This window comes from Giraffa tippelskirchi, chromosome 5, assembly GCF_054371585.1.
Source record: "Giraffa tippelskirchi isolate mGirTip1 chromosome 5, T2T-mGirTip1v1.2.pri, whole genome shotgun sequence".
In the NCBI taxonomy this organism is placed as follows: Eukaryota; Metazoa; Chordata; class Mammalia; order Artiodactyla; family Giraffidae; genus Giraffa; species Giraffa tippelskirchi.
In genome coordinates, this window is record NC_137279.1 from 22,800,474 (window position 1) to 22,824,747 (window position 24,274).

A 24,274-nucleotide genomic window follows, 5' to 3' on the forward strand; every position below is an offset into this window, starting at 1 on the left:
GTTTTTGTATTAGTTTTCCCACCTTGGTGTCTCATATGATGCATTGTGTTTATATGTACAGAGGTGAGCCTTTTAAGTTTAAAATATAAATTGTTGCATATATTTTCTTTTTTGCTTAGTATTACATCACAAAAGGAAATAGACATTTTAGAAAGTAGTAATTGAATTGTCACTAAAGGAACGGTAATTGAAATGTTACATCATGCTGACATGATGTCTCTCCTGTGTACCCATAGCATCATATGCATACCTCTGTTACGTCATTACCAGATTATCTCTGTATCTGTCCTGCAGGACTGGAAATTTATCCAGGGAACATACTGTGTCTCATTTCTCTTTTTAATCATGTGCAGTATAGGCTAAATAAACATTCAGATGAACCTGGTATTATATTAGGAGGAAAAAGTTTGATGTAGATAAAGCAGAGTGGCCTATATGCATACCTAGTTAAGTACTATTTCAGGGCAGAATTTCTCTCTACAAAATACATTTACATGAGAATATTTAAACACATTTAATTTCTTAACAAGAAAGTTGAATTTCCAGGTTGCCCGAAAAATTTTCCTCAAACTTGTCATTCAGTTATGCATTTTAACATACAAGCTTTCTCATAAGTTATATGAAGAAGTAATTGTTTTTATTGTGTTGATTTTTATAAATGTTAGTCATTTGTTAATGTCTTTTTTTTTTTAATAACTTTTTAGGTATTTACTTAGTTTTATTTTTGACACAAAAAAATTCTACTTGATAGGTACTTTAAGACCTCTGCGTTCCTGTACAGTTTAAATAGGTGTATTCAAGCTATCTTGTTTAAAGTTCTGTTGCTCAACTTCAGTTTTGGTATTGGCAGACAACATGATTTGGACCAACCCTTCCTCTAAGTAGAACTAGAAAAGTTAGACCAAGTGTATGTATTTTAAAATCAAAACCTGTTTTAAGTCATGTAAAAGTAAACAAGATAGAAAAGAATTAGCAGTCTAGGAATGTGAGCCTGGCTTTTGAATATTCTTTCCCCGCTGGGAGCATTTGCCTATTTTGGTGGAATGTCTGAGAATACTTACAGTAGCTTCATGGGATCACAGGGAATGGAGTCTAGTGCTTAACCACCATATGGGTGAACTCTGGTCTAGGTACCCAAAGGGCTCTAGTCTAGAGTAAACCAGTCGAAGACAAGCCCCCAGTGATTTTGCAACTCAATTTCAAGTCACATCAATCCTGAATATATTGAGGTTATCATGGATTGCTGGTGTTCACAGGATGTAAAATTAACTCCTTTATGCAAGAAGGCCTTCAAAAGAAGATCACCTAAGAATTTTATGTTTTTTCAAAATTGCAAATATAATAACTAGGCACAATAAAAAGTAAATAGACATAGGAAAGGCAAGATGACGTGAATAAATTTAGCATAAGTATTGGACAATAGAAACAAAATCACAGCAACTCTGGGTATTATCAGACATAGCCTGAAAATAACCATACTGAGAAAATGAAAGACAAGGTTGAAAATTTCAGTTGGGAAATAAAAAGTATTTTTTAAATGAAAATTCTAGAATTAAGAAAATATAATTACCAAAATTAGGAATTTAGTGGATGAGTTGAGTGGAAGATGAGACAGTTGAAAAGAGAATTAATGAACTTGTAATATAGTTAGAAGAAAATATACAGAAGTAAGCATGGAGAGACAAAAAATGATGAAAAAAAAAAGAAGGTAGAAGTTGAAATAAGACAGTTGATGCTCAGTCATGTCGGACTCTGTGACCAGTTGCCATTTCCTCCTCCAGGGGATCTTCCCCACCCAGGATTCAAACCCACATCTCTTGCACCTTCTACATTGACAGATGGATTATTTACCACTGTGCTACATGGGAAGCCCCAAAGCAGATATTAGAAAAGATTATTGTTGATAAAGCTTTACATCATTGATGAAAGACATTAAGGCAGAGATTCAGTAAGCTTTCATACCCCAGAGAATAAATGAGTTGAAACCTACATTGTGAGTAGAGATTTAATATCAGATCCGGACCCTGAACATACATAGACCTGCATGAAAATCTGACTTTGGGTCCACCTTGTCATAGCACTTTGCTGTGGAAATAAGCTGTATTAAGACAAATAGGGAATGTTATGCATTAGGAGCTAGTTATCTCTTAATTTTACTCTGAAACCTCTTCTATCACATTGCTTCTGGACTGAGAGAATTGTCAGTTGACATACTGGCCTTACATCTGTGCAGTGTGAACAATATAAGACTGGCAGGAAACCAAGGTACCTCTCTGTGTGGAGGTGAACCAGCTGCATCTCAGCTGTCCGTGGCAGCTGCGCTCAGTTTCTGTGCTTTGGGGAGAGATCCAAGAAGCTATGCATGGTTTTGAAGATGCTGTGTACGCTGAATATCCTATCTTATATCCTTCTATAAAGCTAACTAAGTGCTAGATTTAAAACTAATTGTGTCTGATCCTGTGACCCTTGCTGGTGGTGGGACACATCTTATTAAAACTGCTGAAAAAATACGATGGGAGATTCTTAAAAGAAAGCAGAGAAAAACTGTCTTCAAAGAATGGGTAATTGAACTGACAACTTCTCAATGAAACAATAGAAATCAGAAGATAGTGGAGCCAGACCTTGAGTGTGTGAAGGAAAAATACCTGCCAATCTAGCATTCCATATCCAGTAAATGAAGACTTTTTTAGATAAATAAAAATGAAGCATTTGCCACTAGCAGACCTACACTAAAGAAAATTGTAAAGGATATTCTTAAGGCAGAAGAAAAAAAAAATGCAGAAGATGGAAGGTCAGAGTTGCAGAAAGGAATGGAAAGCAATAGAAATGGTAAATATGCAGTAAATCTAAATGCATGTTGACTGTATAGAGCAATGATGTCTGTTGGACATAATACACACATAGAATTAAGTACTTGACAATAGAATAAATGTGATTAAAGTGTCTTAAGCCCTTCCTTTGTCAAGGAAGGTGGCAGAAGAACTAATTAATGTTAAAAAGGGTGCATATTATAGTTCATAGGATAACCTCCAAAGTAGGTTCTTAAAGTCTACTTTTCTTCGAGGCTTATAATATTTGCTTTTAATTCCTTCCATTTAAAGTCAGAGAATATGTCTAACATTGCTTGTTTTAATCTGAGGGCCAGTACTTTGTCCTTGCTCCTTTTCTTTCTTCCTAATATTTTCCCTATGTCTAAAAGCACATCAGAGTCTTCTGTCCTTTGTTCTTCTGTTAGTGGCTGTAGCATTTCTACTGTTAAAGTGCCACAACCTCTTGTACCACATTTAATTTTCAAAAAAATTTTAAGATAAGTTTGAACTGTATCAAAAATACTTTTTTCTTTTTTTAGAAGAAGAATTTTTTATTGTACAACATAGGTCCTCTCTAGAATACTTAGAAATGGTAATATTTATTCTATACTAATGAAGAATGCAGAATTCTTCATTTTATATTGTTTTTACTTTATTATTTTAACTCATTTGAAGATATCTTAATTAAACTTTAGTAATTTAGAATTATTGACATATGAATATTCTATTATTGCCAGATTCTTAGGATTTTAACCCCCAGGAGTTAATCTTATTTGTATTGCCTATTTTGGTATTAATGTCGATTTTTTCTAAAAGGGGGGAATTTGTATGAAATAACTGCTTGGAATACCACTTACCACTCTACTTTTATTTGGACTTTGAAATTTAATTTCCCCATTGGTTGGTTTTTAAATATAAATGAAGTGAGCTTGATCATATGTTTAACTTGCTGTAATAAAAAAAAAATTTGCTATCCATTTATTTGAAAAAGCAATTGTAAAGTCTAAAACTGTGTACTTGAATGTAGTATATCCATATATAATTGAACATCCAAATACATTCCAATTGAATAATTACACAGTCTATGAAATAGTGTGGTTTGCTTTATTTCCATGTATAGCAGTCAGCTGTGTACTTTTGATTATAGGAAATGGTGGGCTAGTGGACTATAATTTCAGTTCATTTTGTGACTCTACTTCTTGAAAAGTACCGCATAATTTATTTTAACCTCTCGTGTCCCGATGTAGTAATGTTTGCTGTCTGATGCTTATTGGACAAGCCGTTACCTGGATCTGTTCATGTTAGTTCTAGTTTCAGCCTTTCTTCTACAATTCTTTTTACTCACAATTTCTAGTAAGTATTCATATGGACTAACATAAAATGTATTTCTTTGTTCCCTTCCTTCCTACTAAAAGGCAGTAGTGATATGATTAGTTTAAGTAATTATCCTTAAACTAATTTATAGTTGATTGCAAAGAAAGTTCTTTTGCAGCTGTGTATTAGGAGAGTGTGGAGTCAGAGTGAATTTCCTTAGCAAGCATATCAGTGGAGAATACTGTCATCATCTTGAAACATTGCTTAGATTTAGATTTTTGTTTTCTTCCCCAGATAGTTATAGTAGCTTATTATTGAAAGAAACCATTAGTAATGAATACATGTACATTTTAGAGAATTTAGAATAACAACAACAAAAAAAAAACAAAGTATCTGTTATCACTTTTCCCAGAAATAACTAATATGGGCATTTTAATATAATTAACATGTAATTTTTTCCATTCATAGGAACTTTTCCCCCATTAGCAGTGAATATTTTGTATATTATCATATATTCTTTACCTTTTGCCTTTGTCATGAATATTTCCCAGATCTAAATATATTTTGAAAAGAGAGTTTTCAGTGGTTCCATATTATTCTAGTCTAAGGATTTACCATAACTGGTATACCATTATTTTGCTGAAGATACTTTACTTTTTACTACTATGAATAATGCTTCTTGAATATTTTTGTAATAAATCTTTAAATTTCTAATTAATTCTTTAGGGGAGAACTTTAGAGATTTATTCATTTGAAGGAAATGAATAGCTTTAAGGCTTTTGATCAAAATTGGTAGATTGCCTTATAGTACCGTCTATTTCCATTGGGTCTTGCACAGAGAAAGTCCAGGTGTTTCAGTTTGACCATACCCATAAAACATGAACTATAATGCCAGTATCTTTGCCAGGTAGAAAATAATCTCATTAGTAAAACAATCTTTATTAGTTGTTTCCATAAACAGTTTTCTAAAGCATTAACTTTTGTTTTTTTACAAATTGTATGTTTATGTACTGAAAAGTTTTTTTTTTTTAAAGAAATTCTTGCTTAAACAGGAAATTCAATGCAACTGAGATATTTTATAATTTTATAGTCCTTTGGCAATTTGATGTTAGTAATTTATATCTATTCCATTATCCTCTACATCCACATCTACCTTAAAAGTAATGCTATAGAGCGAAAGTAAATTTGGAATGATATTCTTATTCTTTATTTCTGTTGTATCTTTTTTATCATCACTGCTTTATTCAGACACTGAAAGTTAGGTAAAGGAGACTATATATATATATACACACACACACACACACACACACACATATATATATATACAGATATATATATGTTCTGTATCTGTGGATCAATTCTGTGGCATATTTCTTATCTGAAACTATTGGTATAGAATATAAATTGTTTCAAATTTATATTGAATATAATTTAACAGAAGGCAAATTATTTTCGTTAAATAATTGTATCTGTGTAAAGGGACACCATATTTTTGTTGGAAGCAGACCTTGAGTCCATGGTGACTCCTGCTGAGGCTGTACATCATACATAATTATCTAGTCTTGAGTCACCAATTATAGATAGATATCTACTAGTGAAAGACAAAGCTTGTAAAGGATACTTAAAGACTCTCATAGGTCTTCAAAAGTGACAAATGTATATATGTACTATATCCTCAGAAAAAGCTTTAGTTAGTTATTTAAGGGTTATTAAGGGTGGATTTTCCTCCTGTGGCTTGAAACACCAGGAGTCATATTGAAAGTTTTTATAACTCAGTAGTGAAGGATGTCAGACTAATGATATACCTAATTTCCCTTCCTTGAAAGCAAGTCCAGCAAGATTTGGCATAGAAATTTGTTAACAGTGTTAATCACCCATACTGTGCAAAGTTATAAGTATATTAGGCAGGGACATCTTTTTTCAGTCATATAAAAATACACTTTTACTTCTTACAAATAAAGCTTTATATAATGAAACACTTATTATAAAATGTTTTTAACTAAAACTTTGTGTTCTTATGGAAATCTTTTCTTTACCTAAATCTCTCATAATTCCTATCCATTAAAAATATTTCCTGAATGAATAAATACACTGCTTTGTACTGTTATTTGTGTTCATGTCTCCTGTCCCCTGCTAGTCTGTAACCTCCTGGAAACAAACATCATAGTGTGTAGAACAAGGGCAAAGACTATGGAGTCAGACCACTAAGGTTCAAGTCGGATTTTCCACTTACTAGATCTTTGACCTTGTTAAAGTGCCTTAACTTCACTGTGCTTCAGTTTCTTCATCTTTAAAGTGTTAATGATAATAATGACCTACCTTTAGGGTTATTATAATGTTAAAATAAGTTAATATATATAAAGGGTTTAAAATAGTGAAAGTTATATGAGTATTTGCTAGTAATAACTTTCATTCTCTAAAATATCACTAGCATGTCCATTGACCGATGAATGGATGAAGTTGTGGTACATATGTATAATGAAATATTACTTAACCATAAAAAGGAATTTATCTGAGTCAGTTCTAGTGAGGTGGATAAATCTAGAACCTGTTGTACAAAGTGAAGTGAGTAAGAAAAACAAATATCATTTATTAATGCATATATATGGAGTCTAGAAAAATGGTACTGATGAGCCTATTTACAGGGCTGGAATAGAGACAGAGAATGGACTTGTGGACACAGGAGGGGAGGGAGAGGGTGGAACCAACTGAGAGAGTAGCACTGACATATATTCACTACCATGTGTAAAATAGCTAGCTCGTAGAAAGTTGCTGTATAGCACACGAAGCTCAGCTTGCGAGTGTTCTGTGATAACCTAGAGAGGAAGGATGGGATGGGGGGCAGTGTGAGAGGGAGGCTTAAGAGGAAGAGGATATATGTGTACTTGTGGCTGATGCCTGTTGTTGTATAGCAGAAACCAACAAAGCATTCTAGAACAGTTATCCTCCAATTAAAAATTTTTTTAAAACCACTAGCACTGAACAGATGGTGTGCACATAATGTATAATTAATACATAATTTTTGTAATGAATGATACCGTTCTTCAGCCTTGTCCTTTCACTTGTTTGTTGCATAGTTAATTAAATACTGTTTTTTGAAACCAAGGAGATACTAGAGTAAAGGGGAGAGATATTTCTAATACTTAAAACTCAGTGGTAGTATGAAGACTATATCAATTTAAGAAAAGTAGTTTTCTCAACATTAACATTTTGGATACCTATATAATTATTTCATAGTTACCATTTTGTCCTTGGGATATAATCTCCAGGGTCTTGTACATTTTCAAAAACAATGAAAACATTAGAGTGCATGCGGCTATGGAGGAATTGGTATTTATTATTTGTCCTTCCCTTTCTCCACTGCATTTGTAGTGTTTCACAATTCGGTCTTCTCTAAAAAAGCCTTACATAATATATCTGTTTTCCAGTTTATATTGCTTTTATCCAAGAGATTTATCATTCCCTCTCTGATTTAGTAAACACTGTGTATAGAGCATCAAATTCCACTAAAGCATGTATGAAAAGCCAGTCTACATCTATTAAAATGCAGAAGGCATCTATGATAAAATTGATTTATCACAGTGATTCTCAGACCTGACTGATCATCAGAATCACCTTAGAATCTTTTCACCAAATGTATATAACAGAACAGCTCTCTTCTTAGACTTCTGAGTCTGTACCTTGGGGGAGGTAGGAAAGAGAGTAAAGATTCGTATTTTGGAAAGTTCTCCAGGTCTCTCTAGAAAATTATATGAACAATCAGGTTTGGAAACAGATGATGTATGTTACCACTGGAGATTTGTATGCATAGTAACCAGGAGGCATTAATGGTTCTCAAGCATCTGTTAAAGAGGGAATAATTGTAATTATGAATACCTAATGTCTGTTAGATTTTGCTACTTCTTATGCTTCTCAGGAAGAAACACACAAAAGAATAAGATGTGGTCTTTTTTCTTTTATTCAGTTTTAAAAAGCTACCTTTAATATATATTGATTCCCCACCCTTACAAAGTATTTCTCATCCTAAATGCTTCAGTGAACACTGAGAAGACAACATAGGATCTCTTTTTCTTTCTTCTTTCGTTTCATTTCTGTTTCTTTCCTTCCCTTTTATCTTTCCTTCCCTTTTATCTTTCCTTCCCTTTTATCTTTCCTTCCCTTTTATCTTTCCTTCCCTTTTATCTTTCCTTTCTTCTTCCTTCTAGCCGGATGGTTTATAACACTTTAAAAAATTTTCCTGGGCCAATCCGAATGATCTCTTGTCTGTCTTGGGCATGGAAGGAAAGGAGATTCTGAGCATGGACCCTGCCTTCCAGGAAGACTGTGGCTCCCATCTCTCCTAAGTGCCCCACTCATCCCTTAGTGTCCAGACTAGAGTCGGGTGGGAAGGTAGAAAATAGAGGAGACCAGAAGGTTGTGGAAAACTGAAGCAAACCTGTAATTTATTTCTTCTCTAACTTACGTTAAGTATCAGTATCCCTTAACCTTAATGTTCACTACTGTATGGACAGTTTCTATGAAAACATTTGTTGCATTAGATATTTCATGGTGGAAATGTAATGAAATCAACAAAATAATTTGATGGGTCTATATGGTGACATTTTAAATATTTTATTTTCCTTTTTGTATGTGCTGTAATGGAATTTGACCTATATTAGAATGGTTCTTATAATTTCTTTTTCTCATTAAATGCTTCTTTAAAAATAGTGTTTTTCCTTCTAAAATACACCAGTTTTGAAGAGTAGAGTCAACACAAATTTTTAAGTGACTTGATTATGGGTTTTGTTTTGCTTTTTTAAAAGAAATTTATTAATATTAATTTGATTTTATTAATCATTCTGAATGATGCCATTAGCCTATTAATAATTTTCATTATTACCCCACCATGTTTTAAAGTGTCCAAAATATTTTGAGATGGGAAAAAATTTAACTTTGGTTTCTGAATATTTATCTTGATATTTCCTATAAATTTCTATAACACTAGTAGAAGGAAAGAGAGTGAATGTTGGATATCACTTCCTTGACTTAAACATTTTTAATGAATACTGCTTGAATTGGTTTCATATGCTGAAGTGTATACAGTATATAAAAAAATGATTATTCTTTTCTAACTGAATAAAAATATATTTAACAATTACTTAAAGCAATGTTAACCAAAGACAGCAACTGTTTGAGAGAAAAATGTTTCCTGCAGTCTATCTGAGGAAAAGAAATGTGATTTTGTATCTTACTTCCACAGTCCCACATTAATTTCTGTTGTTCTTAGGACAGTCTCCTATACTGATGTGATCCTTGTGGAGGTTTGTGCCTTCCATATCTCTTACTCCATTATATCTTAAATCCCATTCTATGCAGTGTTGCTTCCAAGTAAAGCTATCAGAAGTTGACATTGGCTAGTCCCAGGATGGTAGAAAACTTATTAACTGCCAAAAATAGGAATAATTTGATCATGTAGAAAAGTCATTCATTATAATTGCTGTGAAGAAGCCATTTAATTTTGTGCCTGTTTATATTAGTCTTTTTTTTTACTGTATATAAGAAGATCAGCTTCGATGAAAACAGATTTTTTTGTTTAAACTGTGATAGCAAAGCGAAAAATGAAGATGAGGCAGAAAATAAATCTAAATCATTTGTTTTTAATGACAGAGTATATACATATTGTTGAGAATTAAATAGTTATGCTTGTATTTGTCTTCGAGATCTTTGACTCTGATGAAAGTAGGAAGCTTTAGGGATAGATTTTGTACAGAAAGTCAATCTGACTTTAAGTATCAGTTCCATTTTGTTAATTTGCTGTTTTAAATCCTAAGTATCTAGAACTGTGGCTTTGTGATTCACCACACATATCTTTTTGCATTGCTTTCCAGAATTTGGGAGAGAAAAATAATAGTGTTTGTCTTTGCTTTTAGTGTATTTTTATTTCTCACAACATTCCAAACATTGGTTTATTTTAGGAGACCCAAGCTTTTATGTTTTAAAAAAATTAATAAGAATTATTTTAACTCTGGAAAAGAAAGTCCTCATGGGTTGCACAGTAGTATTATCACCCGGTTAATAAGAAATGAAATACTTTATTTCATGCCAGAGTATCCAAATATCTTTGTTTAGTTTGAAATATGTTACTGAATATATATAATCCCTATTTTTAGCAGCCAAGAGTCATTTAAGTTTCACCAGTCATACTCATGAACCCTTATCAATTTTTTTTTTACTAATCAAATTTGTAATCCATTTGATAGCCCTCGATGTTTGTTCTAGTAGAAAACCGTAGTGGTTCAGATTAATCCAAAATGCCAACCAGTAAGAATGGATAATTGATCTAGAGATTCATATGGGTGCATGTGTGTGTGCTCAGTCCCCTCAGTCGTGCCCAACTCTTTGTGACCCTCTGGACTGTAGCCCACCAGGCTCCTCTATCCATGGGTACTTAACATTTAAAAACAGTTTTAGCTTATCTTGATATTTTGAAAAGAATAAAATACAGGAGGGTTTATGCTATATTAATAAGTTTTCTTGGGACTTAAAAATTCAGCAAGAATTTCTGTTCATAAGAATATTTTCATCTCCTCAAAGTTTCTGTTTTGTTAAGAGTTAAGACCTTTTAATTATAGCTTTTTATATTTTGCTAGATTTTTAAAGATCTGAAAACTGTTTCCCTTCAGTAATGAAACAAATGAATTATTGTTAGCAAAACACTTTGTACGTTCCTTTGTGGAATTTCACTGATCTTACTGGTGGGGGCAGCCTGGTTACCCTAGAGATTTTATATTCTCCATGGAAGTACTCATCATTTTTAAAATACAGTTTTCACCATTCTATAATGAAGTATAGTGAAGAAAACCACTTAATTTTGACCACTCTGTATTGTTCTATACATTTAGTGCATGCTTTTTACTTATTTCTCTTTTTTCCTTTTCACTTTATTTTTCCGTGTCATTACATTAGGGCATGGAGAAAAAGATTACTGCTCATGGTTAATAACTTGGTTTTTTTGGTTGGTTTTTTTTGGTTTTGGTTAGTCTTTGTGTAAATATCATTAACTTTTAAACTTACTCATTTAATACAAGTAATGTGGGGGAAAGATTTTGTTTAGTTAATAGTATTAGTAAATTGTGTGAAGGTGTATTTTTTTCTATTGAATGAGATTTATCAAAAGCACAAGTTACTTTGAGCTTTTTATGTCCTGTATTTTAGATGTAAGTAAGGGTTTTTCATCAAGCTGAGTTAAGAGTGAAACTATTAGCTCAGAATAGATGCAAATAAATCCTTAGGAAGAAATTCTCCCATACAGTTTAGGTGCCATGTTTCTTACCAATTGATAAGTGGCAGTTATTTTTTAAAATAAGCATGAGGTTTCTTTGCATGAACAGTTTGCATTTGAATTATTGTACAACTTGAATATACAAGTTGTATATCAATAGAATCAAAACAACTACAAGCTTCCTTCTCCGCCTATTGTAACCTACAAAGTAATGTCTGACCAAGCAGAAACTTACTTTTAGCACTGTACTCTCTAAATCCAGTTATGGTATGTTCAAGAGACGTAATGAGTTTTCTTATCCCTGTATGATCTTTGTTTCACAGTGTATATTTCTCCACTGTTAAAAAAAACTTTTACAAAATAGAGAATAGGGAAAATTGACCTATAATTCTTCCACCTGAACAAAAACCACAGTTAATGTTTTGATGCTGTCCTTCCAGTCTTCAGCCTACATTTTTTAGTTTTACAGTATGTGTAGGTACATTTTGCATCTAGCTTTTTACATCTAACTACATCTAAGCAACTTCTCATCTAACATCATAATATTAGTAGAAAGCATTTATATATGCTATCAATTACTATTTATCTATTTCATTAAACTCTTAGGCTGCCTCTAATTTTTTCTCAATTCTAAATTTGTCTTGTTTTTGGACCTATTGTTTTTCCCCTTTTTTCTTATAATATTGTATTTGTAATATAAAATCCCATAAGTGGAGGGAAAAAACTGAATCAGAAGGTTCAGATATTTTTTAGCTTTTATTATCTGTTATTATTTTGATGTCCATAAAAAAGACTAATTTTTAAACTTTTAAAAGTTTCCATTATAACCATGAACTGGTTGTTGAGGAGAGGAGATGATGGTAAGATAAAGAGAGATGGTTCATGTGTATATATTTATATTTTCATGTACTTAAGTCTTTTGATCTGATCTTTAGGTATAAATCTAGGTTTTGTCACTGGTTATGATACTTTAGGAAAATTCCTAAGAGAGAAGAGGTGTGGGTATGGTCAAACCACTTACATAGGACAGTTCTTCTGTGTCTTTGTTTACCTTTGGCCAATTATCTCATTGCTTTTTTCACATATAACCTGCCCTAGGATCCTCACCAATATGTGTGCACATCTTTTTGCTAAGGTGGATTTCAGCACAGAGGCCTGTGGGAGGCTTGACAACACTTACTATGGGGTGGTGCCCCCTCCCTTTTTGACCTCTGAGGAGCCTTTCTGTGCATGTGCATTTGGAAGATGTGATAGTCTTAACTCTTTGCTCTAGCAGAGCTCAGCTCCTGCCATTAACTTTGCTCTTGGGGTATCTAAGGACATGACTGAGCGACTGTCAGTTCAGTCTAGTTCAGTCGCTCAGTCGTGTCCGACTACCCTATAGGAGTTTGTTAAACATTAATCTCCATATGGGGTTTATCCAACTGTTTCCATACCTGGTAAGCAGATACTCTGATATTCTCTGTCCCTGCAGCTGCCACTTTCTCCTGAGTTTAACTTGTTTTGCCTGACTCAGTTCTAGTAGTTTCAAGAAATGTCATTAATTTGAAGTTGGCAATGGCAACCCACTCCCATAATCTTGCCTAGAAAATCCCATGGACGGAGGAGCCTGGTAGGCTGCAGTCCATGGGGTCGCTAAGAGTCAGACATGACTGAGCGACTTCACTTTCACTTTTCACTTTCATGCATTGGAGAAGGAAATGGCAACCCACTCCAGTGTTCTTGCCTGGAGAATCCCAGGGACGGGGGAGCCTGGTGGGCTGCCGTCTATGGGGTCGCACAGAGTCGGACACAACTGAAGCGACTTAGCAGCAGCAGCAGCAGCTCTTTTCTAATCATAAGCACAGGAGCAGTCTTCTTTCCAGATTTCTCCATCTCTAAACTCAGCTTTCTAGTTTTCAAGACTTGTATTATGTCCAGAGATACAAATAAATATAAGGGGTTTTTGAATAATCAGTTATCGTAGACTTCTATTCTTGCTCTTTAAACTTGCCTACTGTGTATTGTCAGCCTATTTCGGAACTATGTTAAAACAGACATTTTATGTCTTGTAACATTTTAGAGATGATTACTTTTTTCATGGTACAATTTATAATAGATGTCGATCTGTAACCACCACCTCCCCCTGATACCACAGGTAATCATTCAATCTAGTGCAGAAAGTAATCTCAATTAAAAAAGATAATTTAGTATCTGAATCGGTAGTGGCAATGGAATCATCTATTTGCAATTAGTTTTCTAATGAAAGTCTCAATATAAATTTAGCCAAGGGCAGGAATTTTAAAAGTAAAATATTTAGGCTATCCAGAAATTGTGACATGACCTGATCTTAACAATTAGGGACTTTCTAATTATTTAGTCTCAAATATTGAGTTTTTCTAAAATTTTGCCTGATTTCTTATATGTAGCTAACAGGTATGAAGACATGCCAATTTGGCGTTCTACTTATGAGTTGCTGTAGAAATTCCAATAATATAGGCTATTGCTATGATTTACTATATCGTAGAAAATGTTGGATTAGTTTTTTAAGTTTTATTAAGCACAGTTCTGTTCTTTGGCATTTTGTAAATTTAAAGTCAAATTTATTCACGTACAAAGTTTTAACCATTAAAACTAGAGTCTTAACAAATGTAAAATCAAGTTTTGGTACGTAATCTCAGCACAAATATGATCTCATTTTCTTTTTAATGTATCTTGAATCCATCATCAATTTCTACTCCTACTACTCTTCCACTTGTCACTAGTTCAAGCTTTCATCATTCCTTGCAATTACTTCTCAGTACTACCTGTGCTGCTTAAAATCCTTCAGTAGTGTCCCAGTGGTTATAAAATAAAGTCTAAGCTTGATGTGACGTCTAACAACACCCTCCTTTTTCAGACTTTCCACCTACCTTTCCAGTATGGTCACCTACCACTTGCATAGGCATATTTTATACTTCAGCAACATTGAATTGCTTATGAATCCTCCAACACCTCTGATGGGTTTTTATGTTTGTTTGCATTTAACCTTTGTGCCTTTGACCTTTCAGTTCACTGAGCCCAGTTATTCTTTCATATATCTCTTTTTATTCCATATTGTAATGTCATTAGACTGGAGGTCCTTTCACTAAAGTGCTGGGTTATGTAACCACAAAAGCAGTAGAGTGTTCATTGAGTGGATAACAGCCATTTGATTGATAACTGCCTAGCCCTACCTTTTGCCCATTGGTGAAATGATTTATATCATATTTAATATCCTTAAGGCTTTTTGAACACTTGATGACAGGGAGCTTGTGATTCACAAGGAAGTCTATTATATTTTTCCTTAACTCAAAATCTTACCAAGTTGACTTTAGTAAAACTTGGTGAAAGAACAGCTCTTTTTTCCCCCATCACCTCATAAACAGTGAGTTTCTTCTCACTCCCCCCACCTCCTCCACCATAGATTACTTCTGATCCCATTATATCTTTATAATCATTTAACAGAGTAATTTAGATGGAGTTGAACATTGCTTGTTATCTTTAATTAACCCAGAAAAGTTTCTTTCAAACTCAGTATTTGTGTGTAACTCCAGCTTGTATATTTGGCCATCATTAAAAATTAGAGGAAAATTTGATAAATATATTATCTGAACTTGTCCATTATTTTATCTTTTTCACTTCAAATACCTTTATCTAATTTAAAGATTATATTTTGCCCTCACTATTAAATATAATCCTTAAAAAAAATCCAGTTCTAATTATAGAAAAAATATAGTAGAGGAACTGATTCAAAAGTAGCTCAAATCCAAATTTAGTAGTAATTAGTTAGGAAGTCGGCCTTTAAAATAGTATAGAGGGATGGTAGACATGATTTTTAATTGTTACTCCTCTTTCTACTCCTTTAATGATTCCTATTTTCTCAAGTGTTTGATCTTACACATCCTATCTAAACTGTTAACTTGTGTTCAAGGTTTTCAAGAATCTATAATAATGCTGTTTGTCCAACCTTATTTCTGTTGGTTTTGTTTGTTGGTTGGTTTTTTAGCACAAAGCATCTACTGGGAAGGTTTCTTCATTGTCCCAGACTGTTCCCGTTTTTACCTCTAGACCTGTGCTGATGTTGTTCCTTATGTGATTATATTGCCTTGTCCTCTATAGTGCCTCTGCCATTTATCTAAATCCTTTCATCCTGTCCCACCTCCACCCCCTGTTTTTCTATCCCTCTCCTAACCATTTCATCTCCCTGGTTTCTGGTTTCTGTGATGGTCCATACTGAATGCACTGTACCAGCCGCCTTTCAAGTATATTTTTCTCCAAGGTTGGATTTTGTTAGTGTTGCCTTAGTTATATTTCTTGCTTCTAGTTTGAGAGCAAAAAGTATCAACACCAGTAACTGCCATAATAAAAGCTACTTCCTTTTCTAGGAAAGTTAAAGTTAAGATAAAATTTAGTCTTAATCTGAAAAGCCTGCATTATGTTTTTAATCAATTTTATAAGATCATAAATCTGATGCTGAAAATAATACAGTAGTATACTCATACTTGAGAAAACTGCCCTTTAATTGTAAAGAAATTTAGGTTACAGTGTCTTTTTCTGTTTTCTTGGCCACATTGCACACAGCATATGGGATCTTAGTTCCGAAACCAGGGATTAAACCCTTGGCCTCTGCATTTGAAGTTCAGAGTCTTAACCACTGGACCACCTGAGAAGTCCCAGTAACAGTGTTTCAGTGAGAATAACTACCACTTATTTTTTTGGTGCCTGAAATATGCAAGTTCTTTTTTGGTTAGGTACATTGCTCTGTTTTCTTTGAATCTTCATAAAAATTCTCTGAAATACTTAAGATTATCTGTTTTATAGTTGAAGAAATTGAGTTTCTAGGAGGATTGAACAGTACTATGGCAGAACCAAAATGCAGGCCTAGTTCTCCTTGTCTTAAATTAACTGCTGTTTCTACTTCGTTACATGGTACCCCTAAAATAATACAGAACTCTTGGAACAGCTTTACCAGAGTAGTAGTAGTAGTAGTTAAGTCACTAAGTCATGTCCGACTCTTGCGACCCCATGGACTGTAGCCTGCCAGGCTCCTCTGTCCATGGGATCCTCCAGGCAAGAATACTGGAGTGGATTGCCATTTCCTTCTCCAGGGGATCTTCCCTACCCAGGAATCGAACCCCAGTCTCCAGAGTATCCTGGAGGAATTTATCCAATAGCACCCTTAGAAATGAACAGTTCTATGCTCAGAAGCCCTCCTTTATATTAATCAACAATAAAGAGTCATTTTTCCCTGTCAGATATGCCACTGTAAGCACACTGTTCTCAGACTTTATTCAGAAGAGCTGTCAAGAAGTATTGATAAGTGAGAGAAGTTGTCTGGTGTGGCAAGGAAAATTAAGTTGATAAGAGCTGCTTGGCGAGAAGGGAGAAGACTTTGGAAAGCATTTGGAATGAAGGAAGGGTGGTGAAAATGATGTGACATTTTTGTGTATCTCAATCCTCTCTCCCTTGTACATGTTTTTTATAACCTTTTCTTGCTGAGTAAGGATCATTTTGAGCTTGTGTGCTAAGTGTACCTTCTTAATTGTTCTTTTTCTGTTCTCTGAATCATGGTTGTTGTTCTATAACTCATTTGAATGTATTTGAATGTATTGAAGTGTATTTAAATGAGGATTTGATGCAGTTGAAAGTGGGTATAGAAAAGACTGGATAACAAAAGCCTTCTTAATAATGAAGCACAGTAAAAATGGAACCTGCAGCAACCAACCATGTGGACAAATGAAAAAATGCCTTTTGTCTACAAATTGCAGTGATCCTACATTAACATGGAGGTCTCTGTCTGGCTTAGGACAGCTGGCTAAGTCTGATCGTTCCCCTCCATACAGCCTTTAAAACTAGCACTCCTAAGTACTGCTTTCCTTGCCATTTTGTTTACTATCTCTGCTAATTAAGTGTACTAGATTATTAACAGACTACCAGGTGAGATTACTTCTGCATCCATCTTAACCAGTGATTGAGGTATATTACAGTTTTTAAAAATAGATTCTTTTTTGTTTGATTAAGGAAACTACAACCAGGAAATAGAATGAACACAGAAATGTGATTTTTCTGAGGGACCACATTGGCTTAACTAATCCAAGTTTATCAGTAAAGGTCAGTCAATATTTTGGATATGAAGAAGCTATTCAGAGTTAGCTTCCATGAATCATTAAGAATTGATTTGTCATTAAGAAAGTGATTTTTCCAGAATACAGTTTATGTAATCTTGTAAGTCTATAACTAAATTTCAGGAATGAGTGTTTCATGGAAAAGCTTGCTACTGAGTATTAGCTTAGTACTAAATTTGAAATCTAAATTTTTAGTACTAAATTTTTCATTGTGTGTGTTGTGCAGTAAGTTGTGGGGAGAGGTATGGGAACAGGAGAAAGAACGGGGGGGCCTTTTCTAATACATTGAGGTATGTTATATAGCACCAGGGTATGCAAGCCACTGCTGGGTTTATCTGTCACTAATTGTGTGAGAATCCTTGTTTGTGATTCTGAAATCCCAAATCTGTTATTCTGACTGATTCTTGTATCAGACCTTTATTGAATAAGTAGTCTTATTTTTCTAGGCTCTTTAGAAGTCCTTAGTCTACAGTTTAATGAACCATTTCATGATTTTTTACTCACTTATTTTTGCTCTGTTTCTTTGCATGATAAATTCAAATCTAGATTCAAGACCCTTCACTAAAATAACCTGTAACTAAGAATCATGAACACAAATATTATTCAGATCTAATTCAAAAGGGAAAAGAATGCCTTATGACTGAACCTGTCTAAACATATGTTTACACATGTATTTGAGAGGTATCCTCATCACTATTTACTTTATAGGATATCTCAACCAAGGCCATGAAATGTAATACTTCTTTTGTTCTTAAGTCCTTTGCAGCACCCCCTATCATTTTGCATTTACCTGCTGCCATTTTCTTTCTTTGTTCTTCTGTGTGACTACATGTATTTCTATATCTTTTCCTGCCAGATCTTATATGACCCTTAAAACTATTTCCTTTGTAAACTCCAATAAATCTAGTAATGGATAGCTAACTTCTACTCAAACCAGATATATGTGAATATAAGAATCAAATGATCCTCATATATAACAAATCAAAGCAGATTATGTAAATTAAAAATAGACTTATATAAAGTAAACACAAGTGAGTATTTTGTACCCTGTACCTAACACCTTCATTTACTTGTGCTTCTTTGCTATTTGAAGTTTTATGGAAGCTCAGACTTTGAGCCTGCAATAAATTTTAAATCCCATTATAAGATGGATATTTACTGTGTCTATACTGTTATGCTTAAAGATTGAATGGAACTACAGCTACTTTTATGGCCAAGGATATGCTAAAAACAGGGACAATCAGATATGTAATGCTATAGCTGTACAATTTTTTATGATAGGTTGGTGCCTGTGCCTGGTGTTACAATTTTTTTGTTGAAGTATAATTGACTTATATTGGTTTCAGGTGTTCAACATAGTGATTTGATATTTTCATACATTACAAAATAATAAATCATGATAAGTCTAGTTAACATTTGTCACATATAAAGTTATTGCAATATTGATTATATTCCTATGCTGAATGTTACATTCCCATGACTCATTTATTTCATAACTGAAAGTTGGTACTTCTCAGTCTCCCTTGTCTGTTGCACTCATCCCCTAATCCCTCTCCCCTTTGGCAGCTACGAGTTTGTTCTCTGTTAGTCTGTTTCTGTTTTGTTATGTTTGTTCCTTTGTTTTGTGTTCTAGTTTCCACATCTAAGTGAAATCATACAGTATTTGTCTTTCTCTGTCTGACTTATTTTACTTAGCATAATACCCTCTAAGTCCATCCATGTTGTTGCAGATGGCAAGATTTCATGCTTTTTTATGGCTGAGTAAGATGCCATTGTGTATGTGTGTGAGTGTGTGTATGTATGTCACATCTTCTTTATTCATTCATCCCTTGATGGACACTTAAGTTGCTTCCATATCTTGACTATTGTAAATAATGCTGCAGTAAACATGGTGGGGTGCATATGTGTCTTTTTTTTGGTCCTTCAGGAATATACTTAGAATTGCTAGATCATATGGTAATTAAATTGTTAAATTTTTTTTTAGGAACCTCTGTACTGTTTTCCATAGTAGCTAGACCAATTTACATTCCCATCAACTATGTAGGAGGGTTCCCATTTCTTCACATCCTTGCCAACAATTGTTATTTGTTCTGCACTGGGTCTTACTTGTGGCATGTGGGATCTAGTTCCCTGACCAGGATTGAACATGGGTCCCCTGCATTGGGAGAGTAGAGTCTTAGCCACTGGACCACCAGGGAAGTCCTGTTATTTGCTCTCTTTTTTAATAATAGCTATTCTGATAGGTATGAGGTGATATTTCACTGTGATTTTTATTTTTAGTTTCTTGATGACTAGTGTTTATATCTTTTTATGTGTCTGTTTGCCATTTTTATGCAATCTTTGGAATAAGGTAAATTCAAGTATGCTGCCCATTTCTTAATCAGGTTGTTTGGTATTTTTTCAGTGTTGAGTTGTATAATATAAAGATTAGGTCTTAACAAAAAGCAAGTAAGTTGAAGGCAGGGAAGAAATACGATAATCTGGTGACTCTGATATAGGTAGGTAGGTGATTCCTTCCTTGTGTGTGTGTGAGTGTGTGTGTTTCTGTCTATACACACATATTTTTCCAAACAGACATGAGACATGACTTTTTACTACTTTGAAATTTGAGTAATTTCTTACTGTATTAAGTTATACTTTCAAAATGGCAAAACATCTTCAAAGAAGCCCTACAAAGAAATTATACTACTAGACCAATATATATATGCATGCATGGCCATATTCCCAGAGAGAGAAGCAGGTTATACCAACTTATGTTTAAAGAATGCTAATTTTCATATTTGTTTGGTAGAGACAGATTCCAGTGGTAAAAATTTAGTGAGCTACTATTTTGTATTTATATTCATGATCACCTTAGACTCTTTTATCATTGGAGAAAATTTGAATTTCATACACACTTATGTCTGATGCTACTCTCACTGTGATTAATGCTACTTTTTCTTAAATCTAGTCATGAAGTATAGGAGATATCTAGCACCTAGAATACCATCTCTTTGCCCTAAAAATATCTGGTACACCTTGTCTTAGAATGATAGTAAAAAATTTTCAACATTAATGGGTATTTTCATTATTTATTTAGGAAACTCATTTATAAAGCTTAAGAATTTTAGATTTGAAAATGTAATAAGCCAACCAATGTAGAAGTTCTTTCGATTAGCAGTAATTCATTGCCTCCTATTAGGTAAATTAGTTGTAAGAGTAGGTATTTGTTTGAATGAATCAAAAAAAGTTGAAGTGTGATAAAGGTAATATATTTTATTAAAACAGTAACCCTTTATTCTGTTAATGATACATTATGGCTATATTTTTCTATTCATAATAGTCCTTACAGTTTGGGATTAAAAAGGGACCCAGTATCATCCTATGCAAGGATACCAGTGGGGAGGAAAGAAAGGATTTGTGTTTAACTGAGTAGTCTTGAAAGCATTCCTTTATGATAAATAAACTCTAATCTCCAAGATCTTAAGTTGGGTTGGCAGGGTGTCTATTAGCCTGGCACAGCCACTACATATACTGACTATGGTATACTTCCCTCCACCTTATTTCTGTGGCCAAGTCCTTCTCTCAGATGGTATTATACTTGAAATTTTGTATATTATTAAAATATATATAAATAATATATATAAAATATATATTACATAAAATATATAATAATTTTATATATTATTATACTTGAAATCATAGTTATGGTTAGGAATCTAGGCATATGAGAGTTGAGGTGTAATGTCCATATATATAATGTCTGAGAGCTGAAGTTCTCCTATACATAGCAAATGCTCACCTAAGACCCCTTTCTCCTCCTAAGTTAGTAAATTCAAGTCACGGCCAGTCATGTGATAAACTGAACAAACCAATATGCCTAAAACCAAAAATTAGCATATTTTATCAGTCTCTACATATTGATTCATGGCTTCGCTATTTCATAATTGTGTGTTTGGCTTTGAACAAGTTATTAAGTGTCTTTAAGACCATGTTTTATTCTTTTTAAATTGAGGATAAAAGTATTATCTCTTATCTTCCTTTGTGGATTGGTATGTGGATTAAGTGAAATATATAGTCCTTAACACAGTAACTGCCTGTAGTTCTCAACAATTAGTTATGTGATGATGATAGAATTTTTTGCATTGTCTCTATAAGATAGTAAAATGAGACAGTGAGACAGTAGTAAAATGAGAACCTTAGATTCTAAGAAAACAAATTTTATTAATTGTCTGTCTTGAAAACACAGTTCAAACAATTAATTCACTCAGTTTTAGATCCTTTATAGAATGCAGGGAAGGCTGACTGTTAACATTTTCATTTAAAGAGCAGGACCTCTTATTGATAGATTGTGTTTTTGTACTCATTCTCTCTTAGACATATTTACATATTTTTTACTAAGTTATTTCTGAAAAACCACATGCTGAAAGAAAGGTCAGGGTCGAAAGAAACTGTTTGGTTTACCAGTGGCACTTATTTAAAAACCACTGGAGATCATCTTGGAGCCAGTGTTTGCCTATATTTGTGTGGGCTCTCACCTGCTACCCACGTGCAGCACAGACAAATGTCTATATTAAGGTAAGTGATCACTCTGGGCAAATTGGGAGACTCTCTTGATGAATCAGATCCAAACAAAAGTGAAATGGGTATAACTCCAAAATCCAAAAACAATAGAAACTTGATAAAAGAGAACCTCTGTAAGCGGGTTTTAATGGAAGAATGATTGTGCCTGTCAGGAAATCCACTACAGCTCAATAAGACGAAGCAATGAAATGTTAGCACTCGGAGTATTTTCTCTCTGTGTATAAATCAGAGGCTACCATAGGAAAGTATATAACTGCCTTGGGATAGTGTGAAGGAAATATAAAAGAGTGCAAAAATTGGAGAATTGAATAATACCACTTAACAGAACATTGATGGAAGAGAGCCTCCTCAGAATCTCTGCATATCATCATATTTGCATTTCATCTCACAGGAAAGGAAGGGGATGTTCATAAGGGAACTGTGAGTCATGCTTAAACAGAAAAACTGAAAGGGCAAATTCATTTGAAAGTGTTTTTCTACTAAACCCACTTATAGAGGTTCTCTTTTATCAAGTTTCTATTGTTTTTGGATCTCAGAGTTACATCCATTTCACTTTTGTTTGGATCTGATTCATCAAGAGTCTCCCAGTTTGCCCCGAGTGATCATTTACCTTAACATTAGACATTGGTCTATACTGCACATGAGCTGTAGAATCCTGAATGAAAATCAAATTCAACTACACACAGAGTCCATGAACTCCTACATGAGGAGAAAAGCCATTTTAATTTTTTTTTTTTTTAATTTATTTTGGCTGCACCTGCAGCATGTGGGCTCTCGGTTCCCTGACCAGGGAAAGCCATTTTAATTTTCAAGATGCATTTTGAATACAGATGTTAACCACCCTCTCACCCCACCTCAAAGGAAGGAAAAAAATGAGGCCAAAGCCCCTAACTTTTATTTCTGTGTTTATAAGCTTGGTATGAAAAGAGCCTGAAGTGTGAGTGGTCTTTTATCTGCCGTGACACTGCAGTCATACTCAAAATTAACACTCTTTGAGCAACAAGCAAACAAGATAAAAAGCAGAGACATTACTTTGCCAACAGAGGTCCATCTCGTCAAAGCTGTGGTTTTTCCAGTAGTCATGGATGGATGTAAGAGCTGGACTATAAGGAAAGCTGAGCGCCGAAGAATTGATGCTTTTTGAATTGTGGTGTTGGAGAAGACTCTTGAGAGTCCCTTGGACTGCAAGGAGATCCAGCCAGTCCGTCCTAAAGGAAATCAGTCCTAAATATTCATTGGAAGGACTGATGTGAAGCTGAAACTCCAATACTTTGGCCACCTGATGTGAAGAACTAACTCATTGGAAAAGACCCTGATGCTGGGAAAGATTGAAGGCAGGAGGAGAAGGGGACGACAGAGGATGAGATGATTGCATGGTATCATGCATTGCATGGACATGAGTTTGAGTAAGTTCAACTCGATGGACATGAGTTTGAGTAAGCTCTGGGAGTTGGTGATGGACAGGGAAACCTGGCATGCTGCAGTCCATGGGGTCGCAAAGAGTGGAACACGACTGAGCGATTGAACTGAACTGAAAAAAGATATCTCTGTTTATAAAAAAGAAAACACGAAATAAGACACGAGCCTCTGTGGAAAGAATATTAAGGAATTGACAGATACAATGAAGATTGTAATGTAACAGATATAATGTGGTTGTTATTGTTTAAAGCCTAGCTATCTCAAATTTTTATATACTTCTTTCTTCATATATATATTTAATATTTTTCCCTAAAGATATATATTTGTATATATATCTATATCTTTAAGGTAGACTATTAAATTCAGCCATCCTCCCCACTGTTCTTTGTCCCCTAGGGAATTGTATTTGCAGGTACTGTATGTTGTACATAGTGATTTATCTTTGTCATTGTCAGGTACTTATCTAAAGGACTTAAATGGATGTTCAGTTTTAACTTAGTGAGTACTTCAATAAGAAAATTCAGTGCTTATAGGACAAATTGTTGAAGACAGACCCTTACATTAATTTTTGCTAGTGATCTCAAAGGCAACTCTTGTTTTGGAGGACAGATGTGATTAGTATTTCAGTGTACTTCACATTTGCTGTGTCACTAATAGTGTTCTATCGAGACTCAATTTTAAAGATCCTATATCTGGGCATTTTTTGCCCCTAGAAAAGATCTTTGAGGAACTTTCCTTCCTTAGTTTTACAACACAGACCATAAAGTTGTTTGTGGGGAGAA

At 34.0% G+C, this 24,274-nt stretch overlaps 1 protein-coding gene and 1 non-coding gene across 11 annotated transcripts in view; both read left to right on the forward strand.

Moving 5' to 3' along the window:
- The window catches only part of COP1 (COP1 E3 ubiquitin ligase), a 218,880-nt gene that overhangs the window by 176,625 nt on the left and 17,981 nt on the right, over positions 1-24,274 (forward strand). For 3 of the 10 annotated variants that reach the window (XM_081493672.1, XM_081493673.1, XM_081493676.1), the window contains one exon: positions 136-1,622. The exons of the other annotated variants lie outside the window; for them this stretch is intronic. In XM_081493672.1, coding sequence (XP_081349798.1) covers positions 136-165 — 30 coding nt within the window. In that variant the 3' untranslated portion in view covers positions 166-1,622. Of the gene's footprint in view, positions 1-135; positions 1,623-24,274 lie in introns of those variants that run through there. 10 annotated transcript variants of the gene reach the window in all.
- Positions 17,089-17,229, forward strand: LOC145508142 (small Cajal body-specific RNA 3). Its single transcript, XR_014055400.1, has one exon.